The sequence below is a fragment of the Rana temporaria genome (genome assembly GCF_905171775.1).
Source record: "Rana temporaria chromosome 2 unlocalized genomic scaffold, aRanTem1.1 chr2c, whole genome shotgun sequence".
Taxonomy (NCBI): domain Eukaryota; kingdom Metazoa; phylum Chordata; class Amphibia; order Anura; family Ranidae; genus Rana; species Rana temporaria.
This window is the reverse complement of record NW_024404408.1, coordinates 193,741-220,961: the sequence shown is the minus strand read 5'-3', so window position 1 is coordinate 220,961 and position 27,221 is coordinate 193,741. Positions and strand designations below refer to the sequence as shown.

The following is a 27,221-nucleotide window of genomic DNA, read 5'->3' as shown; positions in this document are numbered from 1 at the left end:
ATTTCCTTTTATCATCACATTTTGGAATGAATGGAATTTACTGAATAAAAATCACATTCACTGCTAGAAATTCATTCCTTGGAGAGAAATTCCCCATCCTGCTCCTCCCAATCTTCTCCTCACTGCGCTCAATAATCAACGTTCATTTCCCTCCACTAACCAGAAGAACGTCCAACAAACCTTCTTCACATGACCAATCTGGAATGAGATTCTATTGTGTCATCCCAGAGAATGGGGGAGGGGTCCTCTTTGTGATCCCCTCCCTGTCCTGTGTTTGTAGTCAGCGTTGCCTCAGAGGCATCTGTAGGAGAATGGAAGGAGGGGTCCTCTTTGTGATCCCCCCTCCCCCACACTGTGTTTGTAGTCAGCATGGCCCTGAGGCATCTGTGGGGGAGGAGCCCCTGTGAGGAAGCTGGCTCACAATGTGATTGGAGTCTTCCCAGATCCGTAGTGCAGACACAGAACGTCCCTCACACCTCTCAGCCAGGACAAGAAGCCTCCATCTTCCATCGGGGACACGGAGGAGAACTTTCCCCTGATTGTGGACACTTGTGAGCTGGAGGAAGAGAAGCCGAGAGATTTCCCCCTTCATGTCCAGTCACCGTGCTGGGAAGAGTCAGAAGTCACCCGACCATAGAAGAGGAGCCCAGAGGGACCATCCGAGAGGACCCCAACCATAGAAGACTCATCAGAGGAGATCCACATCAACCTCCAGACCAGGACACCATCAGCCAGGTATTAATTTCCTAATTCACCCCACTGCAACCCATCCACCCACTGACCTCCTGTCCCTCTGCCTCTCCACTGCCCCCTTGTCCTCCCCTCTGGCCCCCTATACACCACTGTTTCCCTCACTTCCCCTCTGTCCACCTCTGTGTCTCCCCCACTGCCCCCCTGTCAAGCCTTGTGTCTACCGCCACTACCCCATCCCCCTATGTTCCCCCACTGCCCCCTGCCCACTCCTTTGCCCCCTATCCACCCCTCTGTCCTACCTCTGTCCCCCTGCCCACACCTCTGACCCCTTACTGCCCCCCTGTCCTCCCATGTTTTCCCTACTGCCCTCTGTCCATCCCACTGCCCCCCTGTCCTCCCCTCTGTCCCCCCACTTCTCACCTGTTCATCCCCTCTGTCCCACTACTGTCTTCCTGTTCAGCCCTCTGTCTCTACACACCCCTCTGTCCTACCCCTGCCCCTTGTCTCAATACTGTCTCCCTATCCATCTCCTCTGCCCCTGTCCAACCCTGTGTCCCCCCACATTCCCTCTGTACACCCCTGTGTCCCCCCATTTCCCCCTGTTCAGCCCTGTGTTTCACCCCACTGCCTCATCTCCCCTCTGTCCCCCCACTGCCCCCTATCCACCACTCTATCCCCCTACTGCCCCTTGTCCTCCCATGTGACCCCCTACTGCCCCATGTTCTCCTATGTGTTCCCCTCACTACCCCCCTGTCAAACCCTGTCCCTCACACTGCCCCCTGTCCTGCCCTCTGTCCCTACACTTCCCCCTCTGTCCAGCCCTTTGTCTCCACACTGCCCCCCTGCCCAGCCCGTTGTCCCCACACTGCCCCCCTTTCCAGCCCTTTGTCCCCACACTGCCCTTCTGTCCACCCCTTTGTCTCCACCCTCTTCAATGTCTATATCCCTGTCCCCCAATGCCCCATTTCCGTCCTCCTGCTCCCCTGTCCCACCACTGAGCACCTATGTTCTTTTTTTTAGATTTTCAACATTTCTCCTCAGTGATCACTATTTATTTTATCAAATAACAACAACCCCTCCCCCCACAGAAAATGGGCATTTTTTCCTCCCACTTACCTCTCACTGCCCACCTGTCCCCTCCACTTCCCTGTCTACTTCCCTGCCCCCCCCAACTGCCTCCCTGTTCACCCCAATCCCCCCTGTCCCCTCACTGCCCCCTGTCATGTGTCTGGTGTGGGGGTGTACATGGGGAGCAGGAAGAGGGAGTAACACAAGGATTCTAGCTTGTAGAGGTGCCTGAGGAACCCCAGAAGTGTGTGCTGATTACTAGACTGCCCCCAACCCTTATGCCCCGTACACACGAGCGGAATTTCCGATGAAAAGCTCACATCAGACTTTTGCTGGCGGAAATTCTGCTTGTGTGTACGGGGCATTAGAGTTCAGATTGTATGTAAGATTTGTATCTGCCTGTGTGTGGTCAGCCAGCTAGATATGGGCGGAGTCTCCCTCTAGTGGTGGTCAGAGGTATTGCAGGCTGTGCCAAGTCTATCACAGCTGGTATTACTGGCTACCAATAATCTCCCTCTCCTTCCCTCCTCCACCAAACAAGGTCCTCTCCTGGTTTTCTAGTTCCCGTGGGGCTTCCCTCCTTGTCATGTGTGTGGCAGTGGTGGGATAATAGAGTGTGTGCGCTGTTATACAGCTGTTACCCCTGTCTGGGGTGGGAACTTGGGGGTCCTCCTGACAATCTGCCAGCGTGCTGGGTGATTTCTGTGGATATACAACAGAAGGTGATACCCCGTGTGTTGTCTGACCCCCCACATCCCTGTACCCCGATACCATTGTCTGTAACAACAGACTCCTCCCACTGACCACTATGGCTGAACATTGGCCCGGATTCAGAGAGCAATTGCGCCTGCGTAACCATAGTTACGCAGCGCAATTGCTTGCTTGCGCCGGGTTACGAATGCTCCTGATTCAGGAACATCGTAACGCCGACTGCAGCCTAAAATCTGCGTGGCATAAGGCTCTTATGCCACGCATATTTTAGGCTGCATTCTTGCGATGACCGCTAGGGGGCGCTCCCATTGTGCTCAGTGTATAGTATGCAAATTGCATACTAACACGATTCACAATGTTGCGCGAGCCCTGCGTACACAAGTTACGTTGTTTCCGTACGGCGTGTTTAGCGTAAGGCTGCCTCTTCTAATAGTAGGGGCAGCCAATGCTAAAGTATACCCGCCGTTCCCACGTCGCAAAATTTGAATTTCACGTCGTTTGCGTAAGTGATTCGTGAATGGCGCTGGACACCATTCACGTTCACTTGGAAGCAAATGACGTCCTTGCGACGTCATTTGCCGCAATGCACGTCGGGAAAGTTTCCCGACGGAGCATGCGCTCTATGCTCGGCGCAGGAGCGCGCCTAATTTAAATGATTCCCGCCCCCTACGGGATCATTTTAATTGCGTGCTCTAGCGCCGGGCAATTTTGCCGGCACGCCCTCGCAATTTACGGAGCTACTGGTCCGTGAATCGAGGGCAGCAGAGCAAATTTGCGGGGGCGCAGGGCAAAATCGTTGCCCTGCGCCTCCGCAAAAAAAGTGCAAATCTCTTTGAATCCGGGCCAATGTTTTCATCCTGCTGACCACAGACCCAAATCATTTGTCCCCCCCTGCCCAGCAGTATAAGGGGCACTATGACTATAATATTGTGCTGACCTCTCTACTCTATATATTGTGTTGTACATTACAATAGTGCTGACCCCTCTACTCTATATATTGTGTTGTACATTACAATAGTGCTGACCCCTCTACTCTATATATTGTGTTGTACATTACAATAGTGCTGACCCCTCTACTCTATATATTGTGTTGTACATTACAATAGTGCTGACCCCTCTACTCTATATATTGTGTTGTACATTACAATAGTGCTGACCTCTCTACTCTATATATTGTGTTGTACATTACAATAGTGCTGACCCCTCTACTCTATATATTGTGTTGTACATTACAATAGTGCTGACCCCTCTACTCTATATATTGTGTTGTACATTACAATAGTGCTGACCCCTCTACTCTATATATTGTGTTGTACATTACAATAGTGCTGACCTCTCTACTCTATATATTGTGTTGTACATTACAATAGTGCTGACCGCTCTACTCTATATATTGTGTTGTACATTACAATAGTGCTGACCTCTCTACTCTATATATTGTGTTGTACATTACAATAGTGCTGACCCCTCTACTCTATATATTGTGTTGTACATTACAATAGTGCTGACCCCTCTACTCTATATATCGTGTTGTACATTACAATAGTGCTGACCCCTCTACTCTATATATTGTGTTGTACATGACCAGCTACAGTAGTCAGGAATGACAGCGGTGACCCCGGAGGTGACACAATTCTTGTCATTCATGACAGAGGATATCGGGGGATGGGATGTTCTCCAAGCTCCTCCTACCTGACAAGCTATAGTGGTTTATCAATGTTCCGCCATCTTGGACCTATCAGACGAAACACGCCAGGGAACAGAAGGGGGAGGGGTGACACATTGTCTGTATTGTGATTGGCTGGTTCTCCAGCTGCCCCGATCACTTCTACATGACGGCCAATCACTGGCTGAGAATAATACAAAGCTCTTTTCTCTATAAATCTCTTGAATACCAGAAGGATAAAGAATGTACATTGGTAGACAAGGGGTCAGTGAATGGGGCGGAGCTCTGCTGACTTCCATCATCCAATCACGTGTAAGTAAAACTCCAGGGGCCAGATTCATGAAGCACTTACACCGTTTTTTTGATAGATGCGCGGCGTAAGTGCAGATTTGCACCGGCGTATCTCTGCACCGTACCCACAGAACCAGATACGCCTCAAAATAGACTTCTTCCTACCGACGTAACTTTTCTACGCCGGAGCGGCGTGGGTGGATCTTTACACTGGACGGATCTGGCGTGGCCATGGTTTTTTGTTTTTAAATATGCAAATGAGGGAGATACGCCGATTCACAAAACTACGTTTGACCGGCGCAGGCTACTCCCGGTGGCCCAGATTCAAGAAGCACTTGCGCCCGCGCAACCATAGTTGCGCGGCGCAAGTGCTTACTTGCTCCGGTGTAACGAGTGCTCCTGATTCAGGAACCTCGTTACACCGAATGCAGCCTAGGATGTGATAAACATAAGCCTCCTTATGCCTTCACATCCCAGGCTGCATTCTTGCGTTGTCCGCTAGGGGGCGCGGCCTTTGTGATCGGCGTGTAGTATGCAAATTGCATACTACCACCGATTCACAAAAGTTGCGCGGGCCCTGCCTACGCAAGGTACGGAGTTTCCGTACGGCGCCTTTAGCATAAGGCTGCTCCTGCTAATAGCAGGCGCAGCCAATGCTGAAGTATAGCTGCGCCTCCCGCTCGCGACGTTCAAATTTAACGTCGTTTACGTAAGTGAACCGTGAATGGCGCTGGACGCCATTCACGTTCACTTACAAGCAAATGACGTCCTTGCGACGTCATTTGCCGCAATGCACGTCGGGAAAGTTTCCCGACGGAGCATGCGCTGTTCGCTCGGCGCGGGAGCGCGCCTAATTTAAATGATTCCCGCCCCCGGCGGGATCATTTACCATAGGCAGCCTTGCGCCCGGCTGCTTAGCATATTGCCCGCGCAATTTACGGAGCAACTGCTCCGTGAATCGCGGGCAAAGCGCAATATTTGCATGGGCGCAGAGAAAAAAATTTGCTCTTTGCCCACGCAAATATTGCGCTATTCTACTTGAATCTGGGCCGGTGAGCGTAACTGGAAATTCCGGTGCAAAGTTACCCCTCATAAAAGCAGGGGTAACTTTGCACCAGACTTGCTCAAGTCAGCTGGAGAGGGCCCGGATGGCCCGGATGGGAACCCCCTTAAAGGTCCAGAGGCCACCAGGGCCCCAGATGGCAACCCCCCTTTTTTTTATAAAAATAAATTACGAAATAAAGGGGGCTTTCCATCCGGGACCTCTGGGCCCTTTAATAATAATAATAATGATAATAATAATTATATATATATATATTTTTGTCCGAAAGGCACTGGCCGTGAACTTGTTCTGCATACAGACGGCAGAACTTTTTCAGCCAACATTCACGAAACTACGTAGTTTTTCTGCTCTTTTGTCCGATGGAGCGTACAGTTGTTTGATTATACGACAAAACACGTCCATCGGAATATTCGATCCCAAAGGTGTTGAGGTCAGGACTCTGTGCAGGCCAGTCCAGTTCCTCCACCCCAAACTCACTCATTTATGTCTTTATGGTCCTTGCTTTGTGGACTGGTCCAAATCATTTGATGAAAGGGGGGATTATGGTGGGGGGTTGTTTTTCAGGGGTTGGGTTGGCCCCTTAGTTCCAGTGAAGGGAACTCTTAAGGCGTCGGCATACCAAGACATTTTGGACAATTTCATGCTCCCAACTTTGTGGGAGGAGTTTGGGGGACGGCCCCTTCCTGTTCCAACATGACTGCTCACCAGTGCACAAAGCAAGGTCCATAAAGACATGGATGAGCAAGTTTGGGGTGGAGGAACTTGACTGGCCTGCACAGAGTCCTGACCTCAACTCGATAGAACACCTTTGAAATGAATTAGAGCAGAGACTGCAAGCCAGGCCTTCTTGTCCATCAAAAAAATATAATTACAAATATATTAAAAAAAATATAAAAAAAAAAAAAAGGGGGGGGGGGTTCCCATCTGGGGACCCCCGGGCCCCTTACAGGTGTACTGCCTGTACCCCCCTGATGGCGGCCCTGGTCATAAGTCTCCATTGCTGTTATGAGGGCTGACATCTCCTGGGTGTTAAAGTTTTTTTTTCCTCCTCTGCCTGTGGGGAACGGGAGTAGCCATCTCACAGCAAAAGTACCTTCCCTGGGGGGGGGGATAAAACTGGATGTACATTTGCATCGGCTGGGCGTAAGTTGGGCCGGCGCATCTCTGTAAGTTGGGCCGGCATAGTTGTGAGCATGCTCAGAAGGGAACGAACGTACTGAGCATGCTCCGTTCAAGATACGCCAGGCGTAAATCACTGCTCCACGTTCAGAACATCATTTGCATAAGGTCACACCCACTTCCACTTACGCCGAGGAAATTAAGTTAGGCCGGTGCAAAGTTAGGCACAAGTGCTTTGTGAATACCCTACCTGCCTCTCCACGCTGGTCCGGCGTAGTGTAAAAAAGATGCACTACGCCGGTCCAAAGATGCGCCATTGTACATGAATCTGGCCCCATGTGTTTTATTTCTTTGCACGCGATTGGTTTGTTTTCTTTTATAACATTCATTATTAAATGTATCTAATATATAGAAACAATATATACAATATTATTTTACTGAGGACAATATATGATTCCCATTGGCTGATAAAATGTACATTTTATTACAATTTCCAGCGGGAGAATCTCATTCAGAGAAATGTGCTGCATAGTGACGGAGGAATGTTCTTGGGTTCAGATTTGTGGCGACTTTAGGCAAGACGTCTAAAAATCCTTGTGCAAACAGCATGATTTTATTTATGCTGTTTGGATGCTTGCACTTGTTTCCAGCAAGATGGAAGAATAAACCAAAATCTTTGTTTTCATCCGTCTTCGGCTGTTTCTCTGTATCGTTCAGTGTGTAGTGATCCCATCCAGGGGGTCACACCCCCGCTACCGAGCTAATGCCTTACAAAGGGATATTTACATTCCTTGTAATAGGAATACAAGTGACACTTTTTTTTTTTTATAAAGAACAGTGTAAAAAATAAAAGGTAAAATAAAAGATAAAAATTAAACGCACCCCGTCCCGCCGAGCGTGTGTGATGAAGCGAACGCATACGTGAGCAGCGCCCGCATATGAAAACGGTATTCAAACCACACATGCGAGAGCAATAATTCTAGTCCTAGACCTCCTCTGTAACTCAAAAGATGCAACCCGTACAATTTTTTAAACGTTGCCTATGGAGATTTTTAAGGGTAAACGTTTGTCGCCATTCCACAAGCGGGCGCAATTTTGAAGCGTGACATGTTGGATATCAATTTACTTGGCGTAATATTATCTTTCACATTATACAAACAATGGGCAAACTTTACTGTTGTCTTATTTTTTAATTAAAAAAATATATTTTTTTCCCCAAAAAAGTGCGCTTGTAAGACCGCTGTGCAAATAAGGTGTGACATAAAGTATTGCAATGACCGCTATTTTATTCTCTAGGGTGTTAGAATTTTTTATTTATTTTTTTATAATGTTTGGGGGTTCTAATTGATTTTCTAATAAAAACACCAAATCTCAGAAAGAAGCTTGGTCCTTAAGTGGATAATCACTTCTCCTTTACTTCCTGGACACACCCTGCACCATCTACCCTCCCCCTTCCACCCACCTCATCAGGTGCATCTTTTTTCTATGCAATCAGTAATCACTGTTCTCACTAAATACACAGCTATAGATCATTCATTTGGCAGAGTGTGCAGGAGCTGAGCGATCAGATAACGGCCGATGTGGATAGAGCTGTAATATTGTAATCAGGAGAAGTGTGTCCTGGGTTCTGTAATTATCACCATACACTATACAACCTGATGATGGGACATCTAAAGGACATTGTACAGATTACATAGTTTATGGCCAGCTTTAAAGAAGAACATAGGAGGGAGTGGATGGAGTCACTCAGGTGTCAAGCCGCACTCACTCGTCACACATAGGGTAGACCATTTATTTTGACTGGGCTGCCCTATGTGCAACAATCGCCCCAAAAAAGCTCCAGAACTTTTTTAGAGTGGAGTGTATATATATATATATAATATCTGCTATTCCCTTTGTGGAGGGAAATTTAAAGACTTACCAAACATCTACCCAGAATACACCTGAGCGATGACTCTTCAGCTTTTCTTCTACACATGACCCTCCTTTCTAAAGCTTTATAGAAAATATCACTACTCATTCACCTTATAAACGTGGTGAGATCTTCTATCCCACTGAAATGTCTCTGTGGATTTCCAGGGTTACTGAGATCAAAGGAGAGGAAGATCTCACCACATCTCTGAAGGGCGAGGAAGATCATTAGGAATAATTAATCGCTTTGAAAATGCAGAGAATTGACTTTCAAGATTCGCCTCCTATTGATTTCAATGAGGTTTGCATTTAAATCTGCAATTTTATTGGATCTTTAGGCGGCTTGCCTAAAGTCCCCACAAATCTGAACCCAAGAACATTCCTCCGTCACTATGCAGCACATTTCTCTGAATGAGATTCTCCCGCTGGAAATTGTAATAAAATGTACATTTTATCAGCCAATGGGAATAATATATTGTCCTCGGTAAAATAATATTGTATATATTGTTTCTATATATTAGATACATTGAATAATGAATGTTATAAAAGAAAACAACTTTATTCTTTATAATTCTTTATAATAACTTTATAGAATTCTGACTTTTTTTTTTGTTTCTGTACAGGTGGATTGAGGAACCAAGTTTTCTATCATGTTGGACTTCATCAATACAACAAAGTCACATGGGAAGTGAAGCCATATGGGTGTCTGAAGTCACTGAAAGTCTTTATCACAATTCACTGGAGGATTCACACAGGACACAAGTCATATCCGTGTTCTAAATGTTGTTCTGAATTCTCTTCAACATCGATCCCGCCTCAGAGGAGAACAGGAGAGAAGTCATTTCAGTGTTCTGGAAGTGACAATGACTTTACAGTAAAGTCCAACCCATGTATACATAAGAGGAGTCATTTCAGAAGATATTTCTTGTTTGGAATGCAATAAAGATTTACAATGGAGGCAAAACGTATCACACACCAGAAGGTTTATAATGGAGTGAAGTCATATCAGTGTTCTGAATGTGACAAAGCTTTTACATGTAAGTCACAGATTATCATACACCAGAGGATTCACACTGGAGAGAAACCATATCCATGTTCTGAATGTGGCAAAGCTTTTACACAGAAGTCGCACATTATGACACACCAGAGGATTCACACTGAAGAGAAACCATATCAGTGTTCTGAATGTGGTAAAGCTTTTACACAGAAGTCAACCCTTATGACACACCAGAGGATTCACACTGAAGAGAAACCATATCAGTGTTCTGAATGTGGTAAAGCTTTTACACAGAAGTCAACCCTTATGACACACCAGAGGATTCACACTGAAGAGAAACCATATCAGTGTTCTGAATGTGGCAAAGCTTTTACACGTAAGTCACACCTTATGAGCCACCAGAGGATTCACACTGAAGAGAAACCATATCAATGTTCTGAATGTGGCAAAGCTTTTACACAGACGTCACACCTTATCAGACACCAGAGGATTCACACTGGAGAGAAGCCATTTTAATGCTCTGAATGTGACAAAGCTTTTACATTAATGTCGGCATCATCTATCACCAGAGGATTTACAAGCTTCAGCTACAGAGAGGAAACTCTGAAATAAGGGGTATCAAAGGAGTTGTGGGCATCCCATTAGTTTCACAGCCCCAATGTTATCCCACAAGCTAGGAAAGAAGTGAAAAGATAAAATGCTTCTCAAAAAAAGTAACACAAATTTGTGAGCAAACTGGAAAGAAATGATTGGAGGCTTTTAGCTGGATTCAGAAAGGGTGTCCTAACTTTGCGGCGGCGTAGTGTATCGTGTTTACACTACGCCGCCGTAAGTTAGCGAGGTAAGTACATGATTCACAAAGTACTTGCCTGCTAAGTTGCGGCGGCATTGCCTAAAGCGGGCGGGCGTAAGGGAGCCTAATTCAAAATTGGCTGAGGGGGCGTGTTTAATGTTAATTTGGTTTGACCTGACGTGATTGAAATTTTTTTGGAACGGCGCATGTGCCGTCTGCCTACATATCCCAGTGTGCATTGCGGCAACGTACGCCGCACGGGCCTATTGGTTTTGACGTGGACGTAAATGACGTAAATCCCTATTCACGGACGACTTACGCAAGCGACGTAAAATTTTCGAATTTCAACGCGGGAACGACGGCCATACTTAACATTACTATTCCAGCTATTTGATGGAATAACTTTACGCCTGAAAATGCGTTACGTAAACGGCGTATCTGTACTGCGTCGGCCGGGCATACGTTTGTGAATAGGCGTATCTATTTACATATTCTACACCGACCGCAATGGAGGCGCCACCTAGCGGCCAGCCTAAATATTGCACACTAAGATACTACGGCACAAGCCGTCGTATCTTAGATAGGTTTAAGTGTATCTCAGTTTGAGAATACACTTAAACTTAGGACAGTGCAGATTCCGAGTTAGGTCGGCGTATCTACTGATACACCGACCTATCTCTACCTGAATCTAGCTATTTGAGTTTAGTTCTTATCTCCATCAGACACACACTTAGAAGGCCTGCAAATATTTTACCTTTTGACATTTTCTTTTTTTTTAGATAAGCGCCCATGACTGAATTGTTTCCATCGTTATTCTCATGTTTACCTTTTTTTCATGGAGCTTTGTCTGAACATGTAATGTATTTCATCATTCACTAACTGAGCTGTGATCCCAAATGTTTTCTTCATTGACAGATCCTGAGCTAATACATGACCAACACTGCCGCCGTACAAAGACTAGTGGTCAAGTGGCATCTTGCCGAACCTTCCAAATTATGAAAGCTCATTCCAAATTCTTCTGACTGTTGATACTTCATCAGCCAGGCTTGAGGGCCCCAGCTAAGCCCACCTTGTCCACACCTCCCATTACATGTCCCCCCTCCCTCTTCACCATCAATGCTTCCTTTCCATGTTTCCTCTCCTCTCATAGATGACAGCTTTACAGGCAGGTCTGTAGTTGGGACACCAGCCAGGGAGACGTCTCTGTTCAGTGAGAAAGCAACTTCCCAAGCTGGTGTAGGACTTCCAACACTGAGTTGCTGCTGTTTATGGGATTCATTCAACAGTACTCATACTTTCACTAGGAGGCTGAAATTCCTCTGAATGGGGTTCACTTTAATGACTCTGATTGGACAGATCTCTTTTTGGGGTAAAGTTTGTAAAGAACACTTCTTATCCCTGGAAATGTTATGATGTTGGCACTAAAGTGTAACTAATTCCATAAATGGTGCAATCTGTTATTCGCGTAGATGTTTTTGTTTTTCCGAGTTTCCCCTTGTCACTTTTTTATTACCTGTTGATCCTCCCAGTAGATCTGTTTTCTTCTACTTCCTGTAGAAGGCCAAGCTATTTGTCAAAAATAGCAGTTGGAGGGGGATGGGAAACACCATATAACACTGCCGGGGGTTCTTACAACTGTCAGTTTTCATTCATATGGTGGTTTAAACCTTAAAGCAGAACTCCGGACAAATTTTGTTTCCATGTCCTTGTTGCTGATCTCCTACATTCACCCACTTTGCCATCCATGTTCTTCTGAGATCTGTAGTTCCTCTGTAATAGGCTGCTGAACTTGCTGAAAAAACTTTATTGCCTGCTGACTTCCTATTTGTAAGTCCGCTGGCTGCTTTCCCTCTCCTGAGCTCAGCCAGCGGTCTGACACGCCCCCTTGTAGTCCTCTGAAAGCCGAGCAGAAGGAAGCAGACATGTTGTGGGCGGAGGGGGTCTCACAGCCCCCGGTCTGTGCCGCCCATGGAGGAGGTGCCCTCCTTCTCCTCTATCCTCCCTCCTCTGCTCCTGCCAGTCACCGCCCCATCCACTTCACCTCCACTCCATCCCCCTTCACTCTATTCCCGCCCCCCCTGCACCACCCCCGCCCCTGCCTGCTATCTCTGTGCAGAGCGGGATTATCATCAGTAATTGTATGACACAGCAGGGATATCCCACTGTGTCAGGTATAATATACAAGCACACCAATGCTGATGTCCCACCCCCGAAGTTATAAGAACAGTGCGCTGTCAATCATAATAGTGGGGGCGGGGCATCAGCGCTCAGCATTCTCATATAACAATATCGGACACCGCGGGAGATCCCTGCTGTGTATATACAAGTAATAACTGATAATAATCCCGCTCTGCACTGGTGGTCCCTGACATGGTGGTCCCTGACATGGTGGTCCCTGACATGGTGGTCCCTGACATTCTATGTGGCACCGGTGTCGCATAGAGAGTGTTGTACATTTGTTTTATATCATGAGGATCTCAGAAGGAGATATCTACACAAGGTAAAGGAGATTCAATCGGCACCTGGGTGGGAGGAAGTGGGGTCCATTTTCTTGGAGGGGTTGAGTTGGAACTCGGTTGAGTAATATGGTGGGTTTTCTTCTTAAGCCATTAGTTGTTACTATAGTTTTCATAATAATTTTATACATTGCTGATGTTGTTTCTTTCACTGTCAGTTGCTTTTGTCGTTTTATGCACATGGATAAATTCACATTTTAGGCCAGATGATTATTTAAAACCCCCAAACATTGTTTATTTTGTGAAAACAGAGACCCTAGAGAATACAATGGTGGTATTTGCTTTTTTTTATGTCACAGGATATTAGCGCAGCTGTTTATCAAATGCATGTTTTCTGTAAAAATACATTTAAGGTAATTTTAGGTCACACAAAAACAATATATTACCCAATTTCTTGGCCAGATATATCTTGTGAAATGGTGACAAACTTCAGTACCAAAAATTGCCCATAGGTGACGCTTTTAAAAGTCTTTCCAGATCATCAGTTTAATGCCACGTACACACGACTGTTTTTCATGTCATGGAAAAAAAAAAAGTTTTTCTCGACGTGATTCCTCTCAAGCCTGCCTTGCATACACACGATCGTGATACAAAATGCTCGAGCAAAGCGCGGTGAAGTACAACACGGATGATGGCACTATAAAGGGGAAGTTCCATTCGAATGGTGCCACCCTGTGGGTTGATTATGCTAATTTCCCATCTCATAACTTGCTTCTGAGCATGTGTGTTTTTTTTCCCCGTCGTTAAATCCTACACACGACGTTTTTCACGACGAGAAAAAATAGAGCATGTTCTAAATTTTTAATGCCCATTTTTCTCGACTAGAAAAATGCTCTGGAGCCTGCACACAAACGTTTTTAACGACCAATAAAAAAAAATTGAGTTTTTCTCGTCATGAAAAGCGGTGGTGTGTACGCGGCATAAGAAGTTCTCCATGAATGATGTCCCTAGAGTCATTCCTCTCCCTCTGGTGTGTGCAGCGATATGTGTGGTGTGATTGTTGTTTTCCTACATAACCGCACCTGAAGCTGCCATTTGCATGATGTGCATGTATGTGGGAACTGGGGGCTTTAACATTTGTTTTGTGTGTTTTTCTTTTATTTACAGTGTGTTTTTTATATAAAAAATGTCTTTACTTTCTGCTATAATAAATCCAGTAATGACGGGGATCAGCGTTTTTTTTTAATTTATTTATTTTAAGCAGGACAGCGACGTTGCAGCGGACAAATCTGACCCTAAGTCACCCTTTTACTTTCAATAGATTTTTATTGAATATAAGATGCACGTACAGATATTACATATGCGTCAGGTAATACATTAAAACTGGGGGAGCATTCCCATCAACTCTATAAACAATGCAATCAAGAAAAGGTAACCATAAAACTCGATAAGGACGTGATATCCCTAAAAACTGTAACATTCAAATAAACAGGTCGAGAGGAATGTACTGAGGAACCCACTGATGTGAGGCTTTGTCCCCGTGAAGACCAGACCCGGACCCCAGAACAACAAGGGTCCCCCCACCCTCCGCACCCCACTAGGGATCATGCTGTGCTAAAGGCAAGGCCCCCCGCAGCCCCCAGGTCCCAACCCGGTTATAGACATTCCCCGTGGATAAGGGTAAATAAACTATAGTGTTGTAAAGATCACATAAGGAATTCCCCTCAATGTCATGGAAGTGGTAACGCCACAACAATCACTTATGTAGGGTACTACAAGAACATAAACAAGCAGGGATAGTTAAAGAGGATAGAAAGTAGGAAAAGAGAGGGAAAAGGAGGATGGGACAGGGGTGAGGGAGCAAGGGAAAGCAGAGTGCCTAGTCATGGGCTAAGTTTCGTGTAGCCGCGGTGCGGATACGGGGATACGGAAAATACCGACATATTCAGCCCAGGGATCCCAAATCTTGTGGAACATCACAGAGGTATCGTCCAGTATGCTGGATAATTTTTCTTGAGTCATAATCCACTAAATGTTTCTTTTTTTTTTTTTTTTTTAAATAATTTTTATTAAGTTTTGAGAGACATACAAAAGGAATAGGATACATATAGGGTGGTGGCAGGCGTACCGAACATGGTACAATTAGATTACATACATCATACAAAGGTGCTTTACACAGCTTCTGGAAACATAGGAAAATACATTCCGCAGGTCAACATGTTTGCAGAGGGTATACCCAATCGGGTAATATTAGGGGAGGGGGTAGGTGGGGTTGACCTGCAGGTATAAAGCACGAGTCGACCTTGGACCCACCAGGTGTGCATGTAAAGAGGAAAAACCACATAGGAACAAACAAATAACGCATGGTTAAAGCTTTACAATAGAACAATCAACTCTGGATGGATCTTGCTCATTGGTGAGGGCCAATAGAAATACCGTGGGATCTAAGGATGTATATAAGCGGCCTATTCGAAAATACTCTGAAGGGAGGGGGGGGGGGGCACTCAGGGGGGGGTGGGGTGTTGTGGCGACTCAAGGAATGATCCTCATGGTGAACTGTTCCTCCTAGGTCTGGACGGTGGGGGGGATCTGAAAAAAGAGAAGGTGTATTGACCAAAATTAGAGCATTCCTCCGCAGATAGCGTAGCTTGCATAAAGAGATCCCATGTTGCCAGGAAACGAGATTTAGAGAGTTTGCGGTTGAAGTCGGTGGTTGCACGTTCCCTGAAGAGGAGGAGGAGTAGCTCATGTTGCACTTGGGTTGCCGTGGGAGGGAGGGCGGACGTCCAGTTTTTTAAGATGGCTCTCCGTGCGACCAGGAGACATAGCAGAGACCAGTCTTTGTTGGGACTTGCAGGTGCCGGGTGGGCCGGCGTAAGTGGGCGTGCCTGTGGGGACCATTGCAGTAGTAGAGGATCCCAATAGCCAAAGATAAGAAGCAGAGGGTCTTTGGGTAGTTTTAATAAAGTAATGTTGAAGATATAGGCCAGTACCTGGTCCCAAAAGGAAGATATGAACGAGCATGACCAAAAACGGTGGGTCAGGGAAGGTCTCTGATGATGACACAGGGGGCATTTTGCGGCCTCAGGGTCCGTTGTGGAGTAGAGAAAGGGTATGTGCGCCCGGTGGACGATTTTCAGTTGAGTTTCTCTCCAGATTTCATTGGGGGTCAAGCGTTGGACCTTGTTGAGGCCTTGAAGTAGCTTATTGACTAAGTTGTCATCCGGGAAGTCTCTGCCCCAATTAGCTGCGGATGAGGCACGTAAGGGAGGAGTGGTTTTGAGGAGTAGGGGTCTGTAGATGGCCGAGATCCTGTATGAGTCTTCTGCGATGAACTGGTCGGAGAAGTTGGGGGAGAAACGGTTGTTGGCCGCAGTGCAGGTGGCCTTTAAGTAGTTGATGCATTGCCAGAAGTGAAACATATGGGAGGGAGGGAGCGAGAAGGTGGTAGCCACCGTTTTAAAGGGTAAGGGACGACCGGTTGTTGCGTCACAGAGGGATGAGAACTTGGTGAGGCCTTTGTCTTGCCAGATTTTAAAAGGTTTGTAGTCCATGCCTGGGGGGAAATTTGGGTTTCCCTGGATTGGGACATGACGAGATATGTAGAGGGGCAGCCGAAGGCTCTTTCTGATTTCCCTCCAGGCAATAGCAGTGTCCCTTAGCAGGAGGTTGTGTTGGTACAGTGTTGGGACCGATTTCCATTTGCTATGGAGGAGAGCTATGAGGGAGAAGGGATGAGCCATGGCAGCTTCCAGGGGGTAGTTGGAGTAACGTGAGGATTGTGTGATCCAGTCCAGACCGATTCTCATTAAGCAGGCTAAGTTATAGGTTCTCACATTAGGAAGGCTAACACCCCCTTCGCGTCTGGGCAGGTAGAGTTTCTTTAGAGCAATGCGGGGTCTTTTACCTCGCCATATAAATTTAGAGACAGCCGATTCAAGATGCATGATATCCTTATGCCGGAGGAGCAGAGGTATAGTCTGCATTGGATATAGCAGCCGAGCAAAGCTGACCATTTTGATAAGGTGACACCTGCCCAGGAGCGAGAGGGGCAGATCCATCCAGTTTGCCAGTTCTTGCGAGATTTTTGCTAGCAGGGGGGGATAGTTAAGACAGTACAGGGAAGAGGGCGTCTTTCCTATTGATATACCCAAGTAGGTGATATGTGATTTAGCAATAGAAAAGATTGAGTGATGTGACCATGAGGGGGGTGGGCCACTCCCTAGCGGGAGTATCTCACTTTTGCCATAGTTTATGCGTAAGCCTGAGCAGGTTCGGAAAGTGTCAAAAACTCTTTTGATAGTGGACATATCGGAGGAGGGGTCGGCCGAGAAAATAAGGACGTCGTCCGCAAAGAGGGAAGAGCGTAGGTCATAGTCGCCGATAGGGATACCGTGAAGAGGTGCTACCTGGATGAGGTGTCTGGATAAGGGTTCTAAGGCAATGTTAAATAAGAGTGGCGATAGAGGGCAGCCTTGACGTGTGCCTTTGTGTAAACGAAATTCTTCCGAGAGTAGGCCCGCTGCCACTAGTTTCGCCGTGGGGGAGGAATACATGGAGTTTATGAGGTGGCAGAAGGGACCCGAGAAGCCCATCTTTGACAAAGTCAGGGCAAGCCAATCAAAGCTGACATTGTCAAAGGCTTTTTCTGCATCTAAAGTTATGATGGCAAAATCGCCATTTGGGTGATGCTTAGCATGTTCCAAGGCCAGCATAACTTTACGTATGTTAAGGGTGGCCGTTCTGCCCTTCACAAAGCCTGATTGTGCAGGGTGAATCAGGGAGGGGATGATGTCAGATAGTCGATTCGATATGATTTTTGATAGGATCTTGACATCCAGGTTAAGTAGGGAGATGGGTCTATAAGATCCTGGCTCCAAGGGGTCCTTGCCCTTCTTCGATAGTAATTTGATGATGGCCTGGTTACCTGACGGCAAGTAGGGACCGCCGGACCACATGTCTGAATATACTTTGTGAAGGGTAGGTTCTACTAGAGTTTGAAGGGTCTTGTAGAATTCACCCGTAAAGCCATCAGGGCCAGGGGCCTTGGAGGGGGCAATTTTGCGGATGGTATTAGATACTTCTGAGAGGGTAATGGGGGCGTTAAGGGTCTCTAGTTGGGAGGGGGTGACCGTGGGAAGGTTTAGGTTATCCAAAAAGGCTTGGGCCGCCTGTCTATCAATTGGGTCTGGGGCATAGAGGGATGAGTAGTACTGAAGCATCGTCTTGTTTATAGTAGATGGTGTGGTGTGTACGGTACCTTTGGAGTCTCTTAGGGACGTGATATGGGTGGGTCGGAAGGAGCCCTTGCAGAGTCTGGAGAGGAGTTTGCCTGATTTGTTCCCGAACCTGTGTAGGGTGGCGTCTAGGTTTGCTTTTTTGGTCAATTCAATGGTGTCTGCCCAGGTGTCAAAGGAACTTTTCGCTGCTAGCCACTCTTCTCTGTCATTGGGGGAGCCGGAGGAGTACAGAGCCCTCTGGGCTTTGTGTAGTCTGGAGCTGGCTAATTTGTAACGTGATAATGCATGACGTTTAAAAGAGGAGGCATAGGAGATGATCTGACCTCTGAGGAAAGCCTTGCCGGCGTCCCAGAAGAGGTTTGGATTGTCGGAGTGGGGGGCATTGGCTGAGGAATATTCTAACCAAGCCTTCTCCATGGATTGCTGGAAGTCGGTTAGGTTGTAGAGGTATGAGGGGAAGCGCCAGATCCGGGGGTGGGGGGGCAGGTCGAGGTTGTCCATAGTCAGAAGGATCGGGGCGTGATCTGATATGGCTATGTCTAATACATCAGTGTCGGACATCAGAGGGATGAGATTGTCAGAGCCGAAGAAATAGTCAATGCGAGTAAAAACGGAGTGGGGGTTGGAATAGAAAGTGAATTCCCTATCTGCGGGATGCTGTAGGCGCCACAGGTCACGAAGGTGAAGGGAGTCCATGGTGGACGCAAAAAGGGAAGGTGTGAGAGAAGCAGTTCGGGTCCCTGTATGTTTAGGGGTTGATCTGTCATCTATCTGGTGGATGACGTCGTTGAAGTCGCCCCCTACCAGATGGGGGAGGTGGGGGTTTTGAAGCAGCCAAGTGGTCAAAGTATTGTAGAAAGTCTTTCCGGGGCTGTTGGGGGCATATACATTGGAGATCATTAGTTCCTTCGTTCCTATTTGCACATGAGCGGATAGAAGTCGGCCATCTGCGTCAGTTTTTACAGCTAGAACCGTACACGGTAGATTTTTATGGATTAGCAGGAGAACTCCTGCCTTACGGGCAACTGCATCAGAGCCCAGGACTGTGCCTACCCACAGTCTTTGCATGCGGTGAAAGTCGGATGTGGACAGGTGGGTTTCCTGTAGGAGTGCAATGTCAGTTTTAAGTCTTTTGAGGTGGCGCAAGATTTTCATCCTCTTATTGGGGGATCTAAGGCCCTTTACATTCCAAGATACTATTTTCATGTTATTGGGTCATTGAAAGAGACGGTCTGAGAAGGCATTGTATAGAAGTTGGCACGGAGAGGGGCTGTCCGCGAGAGGGTTACGCGACCTAGGAGGGGGGGAATAATTGAGTCACCTGGGTTTGGCGTCAGAGAACGTACGTGAGCATGAGTGCTTGGGGTAGTGGGGATAACAGGGAAGGGGAGGGGGGGAGCAGAGAATAGTAAAAATAACATCAAACATAACAGTAAATGTGAGAACTTCGCTTTTTTCCGCATGGGGTCACTGCGAAGTCCGACTCCCATGCCACGACACAGCTGGCATGAATTCTGAGAGCCCGAAACTGGGTAGGCAGATTCATGCGGCTAGGAAGTACCGATAGCAAGGGAGAATAAAAGCAGAGTACGCAGTGAGGCCAGGGGATGGTTACCTGAGTGAAACATCAAACTGGCAGTTGCAATAGCACAGATCCCCAACAATGCAAATACTAAACATTTTGACTGAATAGGGACAAATACAGCAATGAAGCATGTAGCCGAGGCCCTGCAGATGAGTTCATTACATGGCAAGTAGTGTGCAGAAGGGTGTACCTCGTTTGGATGATTGCCTGGAGTCATGTCCCGTGTAGACGGAGTTGGGGGGGGGGGGGGCAATGTGAGCCCCATAGCGTAAATTAACCAGGAGCGGGATTTCGGCCAGAGAGGGGCGAAGCGGCCGGGGTGCTCCCTCCGGTTCGGATGAAGAACAAGAAAGTGTGTTATAACGTATAAAAGCTGAATCAGGTCAAATTTAGGGTGATCCGGGATGGGTCAGAGGTCATGGCCCTGAAGCGTTTGGGCGATTCTTTGCGTGGGCTTCTCTGGTCCAGTGGACGGTTGAGCGGGGGGGGTTTTGAGGGGGATTGGGATTGCCGACCATGGTAGTGGGAACGTAGGAATGCCTCAGCTTCTGAGGGGTCATGGAAGGATAGTTGCTCCCCGTTTGGGGCTCTGAGGCGGAGTATGGCCGGGAAGGCCAAAGTGAATTTCACTTGCTGCTTAAAAAGTTCAGAGCACACCTGCTGGAATGCTTTCCTCTTTTTGGATACCTCCATAGAGTAATCAGCAAAAATCAGGACTTTTATCCCATCAATCTGGACTTGTCTGGCTTGTCTAAACTTTTGCAAAATGAGGGACTTGTCAGCATAATTCAAATATTTGGCAATGATAGGTCGGGGCGTTTTGCGGTCTGAGTTGAATGCTCCCATTCGGTGGGCCCTTTCCACTGCACAGGGGCCTGGGAGGCCCAGGGCCTCGGGTATGCGTTGCGCGCAGAAGTCCGCGAGAGCGGATGATTGGATTGCTTCAGGGACCCCTACAAAGCGAAGGTTACTTCTTCTGGCCCTATTTTCTAAATCATCCAGCTTTTGGAGTATATACTGGTTAGTTTTGTCCTGAGCGTGTTCAGTAGCCTGAGCTTGATAAATTTCCTCCTCCGCATTCGAAATGCGGTGTTCCATATCGTTGAGCCTGACACCATGCTCCTTGATCTGCCTGTGAATCTGTGCCATCCCTGCATTCACCGCTTTTTCTACCGACGCGGTTATCATAGGGGTTAAAAGAGCAGCCACTGCTTGGGCTATACGCTCTGTGGTGTTGTCTCCCTCTGGAAGTGTCCCCGGGGTGTGAGGATCCGGGGGGTGTGCTGGGCTGCCGCTTACCTCCATCTCCGTGTGCGGCGCCGTCACGTGTGTAGCGGTGTAGGCCGAGACCGGGGCCTCGATTTGCGGGGAGGCCGTCGGCGCCGTCTGGGCCGTTTGGGTGCGCGCACCCGATTTCTCCACGAAGCGGTCCATAATGACCGTGGGGTGTCTCCGGAGGTGGAGGGGGTCCTGCTGGGCTTCTCAGGCGGGTTTTTCAGGCCGGATTAGGTCGCGCTGCGGGAGCCGAGGAGAGGAGCTGTTACTCCATGCGGCGCCGGAACCGGAAGTTAAATGTTTCTTTTAACAGTTGACAAGAATGGTTTGGGCTGTTTCCAAGATTTGGCGATAGAAATTTTGGTGCCAAAAAAAATTAAGTGGATTAGCCTTTGTGTGGATCTAGGAAGCTTTGGGATTTGAGCATTCAATAAGGCGACTTCGGGGGACCTTGGAATTTGACATCCGGTCACCCTGTGGATCATGTTAAAAATAAGTCTCCAGAATGTACGGATTCTGGGGCATTCCCACCAAATGTGGGCCATGGTGCCCCTAAGCTGACAACCTCTAAAGCAAAAGGGATCTACATTAGGGAACATGGCCGCCAGCCTGGAGGGAGTGAGGTACCATCTGGTGATAACTATCACGCTAGCCTCCATCAAGGTGACATTTTGAATTCCCCGGAATGATTTAGTGAAAGACAAGTCTCCAAGCTCGTATCAAAAATTGCACTCGGATAGAAAAACATCTCACCGTTTAACTCCCCCTTCTTGATGGATGGGTTGCCAGCTGAGGAAGTCTGCCTCTACTCTGGTGGGAACCTTTATATCAAGGGTCTTCAAACTACGGCCCTCCAGTTGTTCAGGAACTACAATTCCCGTCATGCCCAGTCATGTCTGTGAATGTCAGTGTGTTACAATGCCTCATGGGATGTGTAGTTCTACAACAGCTGGAGGGCCGTAGTTTGAGGATCCCTGCTTTATATGGACCACTTACATGGAGAGCAGTCTGACTTCCTTCCACCCCAGGATCTCCAGGGTCAGACTCAAGAGGCTTTGGGACCTGGTACCCCCTGGTGGTTTATGTACACCACCATCGTAGCATTGTCTGAGAGGATCTTGACTTCTTTACTGCTGCCCTTGAACTCCCCTAGGGCCTGCCTTATGGCCAGGTGTTCTCTACAGTTGGAAGAAGCTGCCCCCGGAAACAAAATCCCTGGCCTTTGGGCCCATAAGATCTCCAGATGGGGAGGGGGACACCTTCCCTTTCAGGGGGGAGAGCAGGAAGAACTGAAGCTCCTTGGAGTCAAGCTGTGCATATGTCACAGCGGTATACATACCGTCATTAATCCGAGCCCTCTAATGATGTGCCTCCTGGAGCACTCTGCAAGGCCGATCAGTGCAGAGACTGCCCCTGATACCTTCTCCATCTTATCTTGAGGCAGAAAGAGCATCTGGATCCTGGAGTCCACCTGCACATTCCCGGGCAGCTTCTGTGTCCCAATTGACATGAATGGGACTGGCTGCATGGGGATGTACAGAACACCTGTGCACCCTTCTGCAGCTAAACACGCCAAGTAGTATGTCCCACATGAACGAGGCCTTAGGCTTTGTTTAGACTTGCATGGGGAATGACCAGTTGAGCTGCGTTTCTCCCGCCTGCCAACCAGGTCCCCTCAAGCTGCAATGGGCAGTGGACGGAGATGTTTACATGATGGGGCCGTGGTGCTTTGTGCCCGTGACAATGTTGTCCTGACTTGTAGCAATGTCGCCCGCCGAACGCTACACATTCAAATCAATGGGGAACCGCTGCAAACACCCCGCAACTGTGTGATTGGATGCATTTGTTGAAAAAAAAGTGTTATAAACAAGCGGTGAGGAGACATCTCTTCTTCATCACCTGTCAGGATCCTCTGGAGTGTAACCTCGGACTTCAGAGAGACGGGAGATCAGAAGCATGTCTACATCAACCTTTACTATGAGTCTTATTTTATTTTTATTTTTTTGCACAAGTATCATTTTATTTTATTTTTACATTTTTTGGGAGGGGGGCTTTGGAGAGATATCTGGGGTCTAATCAGACCTCTAATGTCTCTTATTTGAGACATAGAAAGTGACTGAAGACGGAGTTCCTTCCCTTCCTCTGCAGGCTCAGCTGCAATACATAGGAATGAATAGAAGTCTCTGCAGAGAGGATCCCATCCATTCATAAACTGAGGCATAGTAATCACACGCTGTACCTGTGCCCACCAGGTGTATTATAACGCCAGCATTGCACACACAGGGGCCGGACCCCCCATGTACAAGGGACCTAAGACATACAATCAGCTTGTCACCCATTCCACCAGACTCCTACAACTGGAAGATTACATTTTTGGTGGGAGGTTGTAGAAGAACCCAGACCACGCTATTGTGCGGTGAGAATAGAATCCAACTTTATTAATCATATATATGTGACACTTTAACAACAGAAGAAAAGAGATCAATTGTTTACATTTCAAGGATATATTTATACCATTTATATCATCTGTGCTAAGAAACTGATTACCATATGACACGCCCCTCATTAATACCAGCCCCGCCCACTTATGGAACCCTCTAAACATCCCAATCCCTGTAAATTCCCAGAAGACACTTTAATCTTTTATCCATAACAAGCTGATTGGGTACAAGAGAACCCAGAGCCCCTCCTGCTCATTCCCACCCAACAAGTCCATGTCACCATCTACAAGGTTAGAGGACCTGAAGGAGAACAAGACCAAGACCACCAGGACCATCACCTGACTGAAGCCATGCTCACATTTCTTTCTAATGCTGCTTCTATGGTCTCCTCAGATACAGATTTGGCAGATGTACATTAGTGGAACCCTTTCAGTCCGGCCAATGGCAGCAGCCCGGGCTTATATCTATAGTACCAGGGGGGTTGTCTACATTTGTTACACCAACTGTCGGCTTTCTGGTGGAAGTGATTTAGCCGCACTGAAGGTACTCCCCCCTCCCCAGCCATGTATACCGGGCTCAGCTTCACCTCCTGCAAGCCCAAGACAGACATGGTGGGTGTCAGTGGTGAGAGCAGAAGATCAGCAAACATCCGATCTCTGATCTCCTCTTCAGTGAATGAACATGGAAGGTGTGAGATTATGTCATTTCTGGGTTCAGCGCTGTCAGTCCCCGGTTCCTGTGGCCAGAGAAGGAGCTGATCAAGCATGATCTGTGCTTGACCATCTTTTTTGGGGTCCAGGGGTGACATTAGGAGTCTAAAAGACAACTGATGTCTATTTAAAGAGGACCTGTGATCAGCAATATTCTATCACATGCAACACTATCAACCCCCTATGTCACAGTCATAAAGTTAAGTGAAAAAAAGTAAAACAAATAAATAAACTAACACACTGTAAATAAAATAAAAAACACACTAAAATATTTTAAATTCACACAAAATGAAAGGATTTTAAAGTGTCACCTACGGGAAATTTCTGGTACTGAAGTTTGTCGCCAAGTCCGTCCAATTTTTAAAGCTAACGTGTTTGGTATCGATATACAAGACACACACCTCATCTTTTATATTTCACCAAAGAAATTGGGTAATATATTGTGGAAAGTATGCATTTGATAAAAATCTACGCTAACATCCTGTTAGATAAAAAAAAATGGCAACTACCAGCATTTTATTCTCAAGGGTCTCTGCTTCCAGAAAATGTAAAATAAAACTAAATTTGAGGAATTTAAATCATTAAAATAAAAAAGTAAAATCCACTCTGGCAGTGATAGAAGCAACAACATCAATGTATAAAATGATCAAAACGTTAGTAGAATATAATGGTTTAAGAAGAAAAGCCACCATATTACACACATTTACCCTAAGAAGAAGGAAAGACAGAAATCTTTTCAGGCGTTATCCGAAACATGTTGGTCATGGATTAACCACAGCTCTTCTTTCATATGATGATTGGAAGTGCAGTGTGTTGACCAATTAGTAGCAGATATGTTTCTAGGTCTTTGTTCCATTAAAGGCGGCCATACACAGTTCGAATTTCGAAAGAATTTTCGTATGAATTTCGCACCGTTAGTGGGCTGCAGCAACAAACGATTTTCTGATCAATGATGGGAGAATCGTGCGAGAAATGTAATAGAAAAAAAATGCGTATGTGCAAGAAAAGAATATTTTTGGAGAGAAACAAAAATTCCCGGCAACATGAAGGTTTGGTCGGCCGAATTTTGAAAATCAATAATGGCATCATCGGATCACAAAAAAAAAACATTCTGATTTTGAAAATATTTTTTTTCGAAGTTCGACCGTGTATGGCCTGCTTTACTGTTTTATAAAATGTTTTGAATTTCTGAAATTTTCTACATGGAATAAAACAATATCTTTTTTTTACTTTTCTGTATTTTTCTTAACACCCTGTTTTTCTCTTACCCGTATTATCCCTGGGACATTCCCTATGTACACAATTCCAACTGGGACGTGGTAAGACACTTCAGGATTTCTTTTGAGTTAGTTTCTCCTCCTACGACAAATTTTTCAACCATATTACTCAACCAAGTTCCAATTCAACCCCTCCAAGAAAATGGACCCCACTTCCTCCCACCCGGGTGCCTGTTGAATCTCCTTTACCTTGTGTAGATATCTTCTTCTGAGATCTTCATGATACAAAATAAATGGACAACACTCTCTATGTGACACCAGTTTGTAGACTCCACCTTGATCTTCCGAGAGATAGTCATCAGCCATGCAGTTCTGTGACACCACCTTAGGTGATGGAGACTCTTCTGCTGTCAGCTCTGCTCTACCATCAATGGTCTCATTGGTTATCTGATCCATGACTCCAGTAAACGGGTTCATCTTACTTCTCTTAGATGACTTAGATCCCCACCCCGTCTATGAAGGGCTCACTGCATAAAACATATCCACTCCAGAGAAAATGTTTCTCCTCACTGGAAGGCCGGGGGAGTATTGGGAGAAATTGAGGCTTTCCCCTACAGATATGGGAGGGGCAACATAACCTACAGCTATGGGTGGGATTGAAGGGAAGACATTTTAGGGGGCTCCTTCCACACAAGAAGGAAATGTTATCTGGAAGGACTAGGAATCCATCGGACCAATGGGGATTAAACATTCTGCAATTACATTGAGAAACCATGAATTGTTACTGGCCTGTGATTGGCTCTCCTATTGTTAGTGAAGTAAGTGACACTCCCCTTGTCGGTGTCATTAATGGAATTTATAAAACCATGTGAAATGTTTCCCCAAATCCAGAAAGGTGACCCCCTTGGGTAGGTACCCATCCTAATATGAGTCTGTAGTCCCTGCTACTACAGGAAACATGTGGCCGATCATTTACACCTTTTACAGCAGGACAGTAAATATCAGAAGACAATCCAAACATAAGACCAACAGCAGGAAGTCTGATAACTGAATGTGTAATGTAATCTGTCATTATCCTTCCCAGAGTTCCCTCCGCAACATCGTTTTATCGCCTGTTATCCTGTCTGTAGATCTGTTATACGGGAGACTCCGAAAAACAACAACTTCTATACTAATGACAGATTGCACCATTTATGGAATTATTAGTGACACTTTTTTTTCCCCAATCAAATACTGTTTATTTTATTTTCCATTTTACAACAAAAGAAGAACTCAAAACACACAAAACATTTCCACAAAACAAAAATAAAATAGTTACACTTTAGTGCCGACATCATAACATTTCCAGGGATAAGAAGTGTTCTTTGAAAACTTTACACCACAAAGAGATCTGTCCAATCAGAGTCATGAACCATTTCACTGCCAGCTCCGTACATCGTAGTGAACTGTTTCTGCAGCCACTGGGATTGCGTGTGACACTGACGCCTGATTGGTCACACACATCCCCAGTACTGGCGCTTCCCCACCATATTTTCCTGGCTCCGCCTTCCCATCTGCAGGCCCAGGTCCGATGTTATTAGCTCTATCTGATTCCTCCAGCTCCAATTGCTGTATGGACTGTCTTTTTATTAAATAAAGGGGATTATATTGGAGTGCAGCTGTCCAGATCACTTCCTGTGCATTCCCAGGACCAACATGGTGAGTGCGGGGGCTGGGGGGGCAATGGACACACGTCCGCTCTCCTCCCCTTCTTGCTGTGAACCAGAAAGCAATGTCTATGACGTCACTTCCAGGTCAGCCTCTCTGTGTCTGATTGCAGAGCGACCTGCATTGAAAAACATGCAGTGGAGCCCAGAGGAGACATTGGGGGTCTTTTAGACCCTGCATGTCTCATTAACCACTTCAGCCCCGGACCATTTTGTTGCTAAATGACCGGGCCACTTTTAGCGATTCGGCACTGTGTTGGTTTAACTGACAATTGCGCG

At 46.5% G+C, this 27,221-nt stretch overlaps 2 protein-coding genes and 1 pseudogene across 2 annotated transcripts in view; 2 read left to right on the top strand and 1 right to left on the bottom strand.

Moving 5' to 3' along the window:
- The window catches only part of LOC120921543, a 167,361-nt gene that overhangs the window by 22,016 nt on the left and 118,124 nt on the right, over positions 1-27,221 (bottom strand). Inside the window, 4 exon segments of the mRNA XM_040334042.1 lie at positions 8,636-8,730; positions 15,762-19,109; positions 25,486-25,749; positions 26,749-26,857. Of these exon segments, the coding sequence (XP_040189976.1) occupies positions 8,636-8,730; positions 15,762-19,109; positions 25,486-25,749; positions 26,749-26,857 (3,816 nt within the window).
- LOC120921550 lies at positions 649-10,254 on the top strand (annotated as a pseudogene).
- Positions 664-27,221, top strand: part of LOC120921548 (zinc finger protein 2 homolog) — a 60,803-nt gene continuing 34,245 nt past the window's right edge. The window contains exon 1 of the mRNA XM_040334048.1: positions 664-735. The gene's annotated coding sequence lies outside the window, so the exon portion shown is untranslated. The remainder of the gene's footprint in view (positions 736-27,221) is intronic.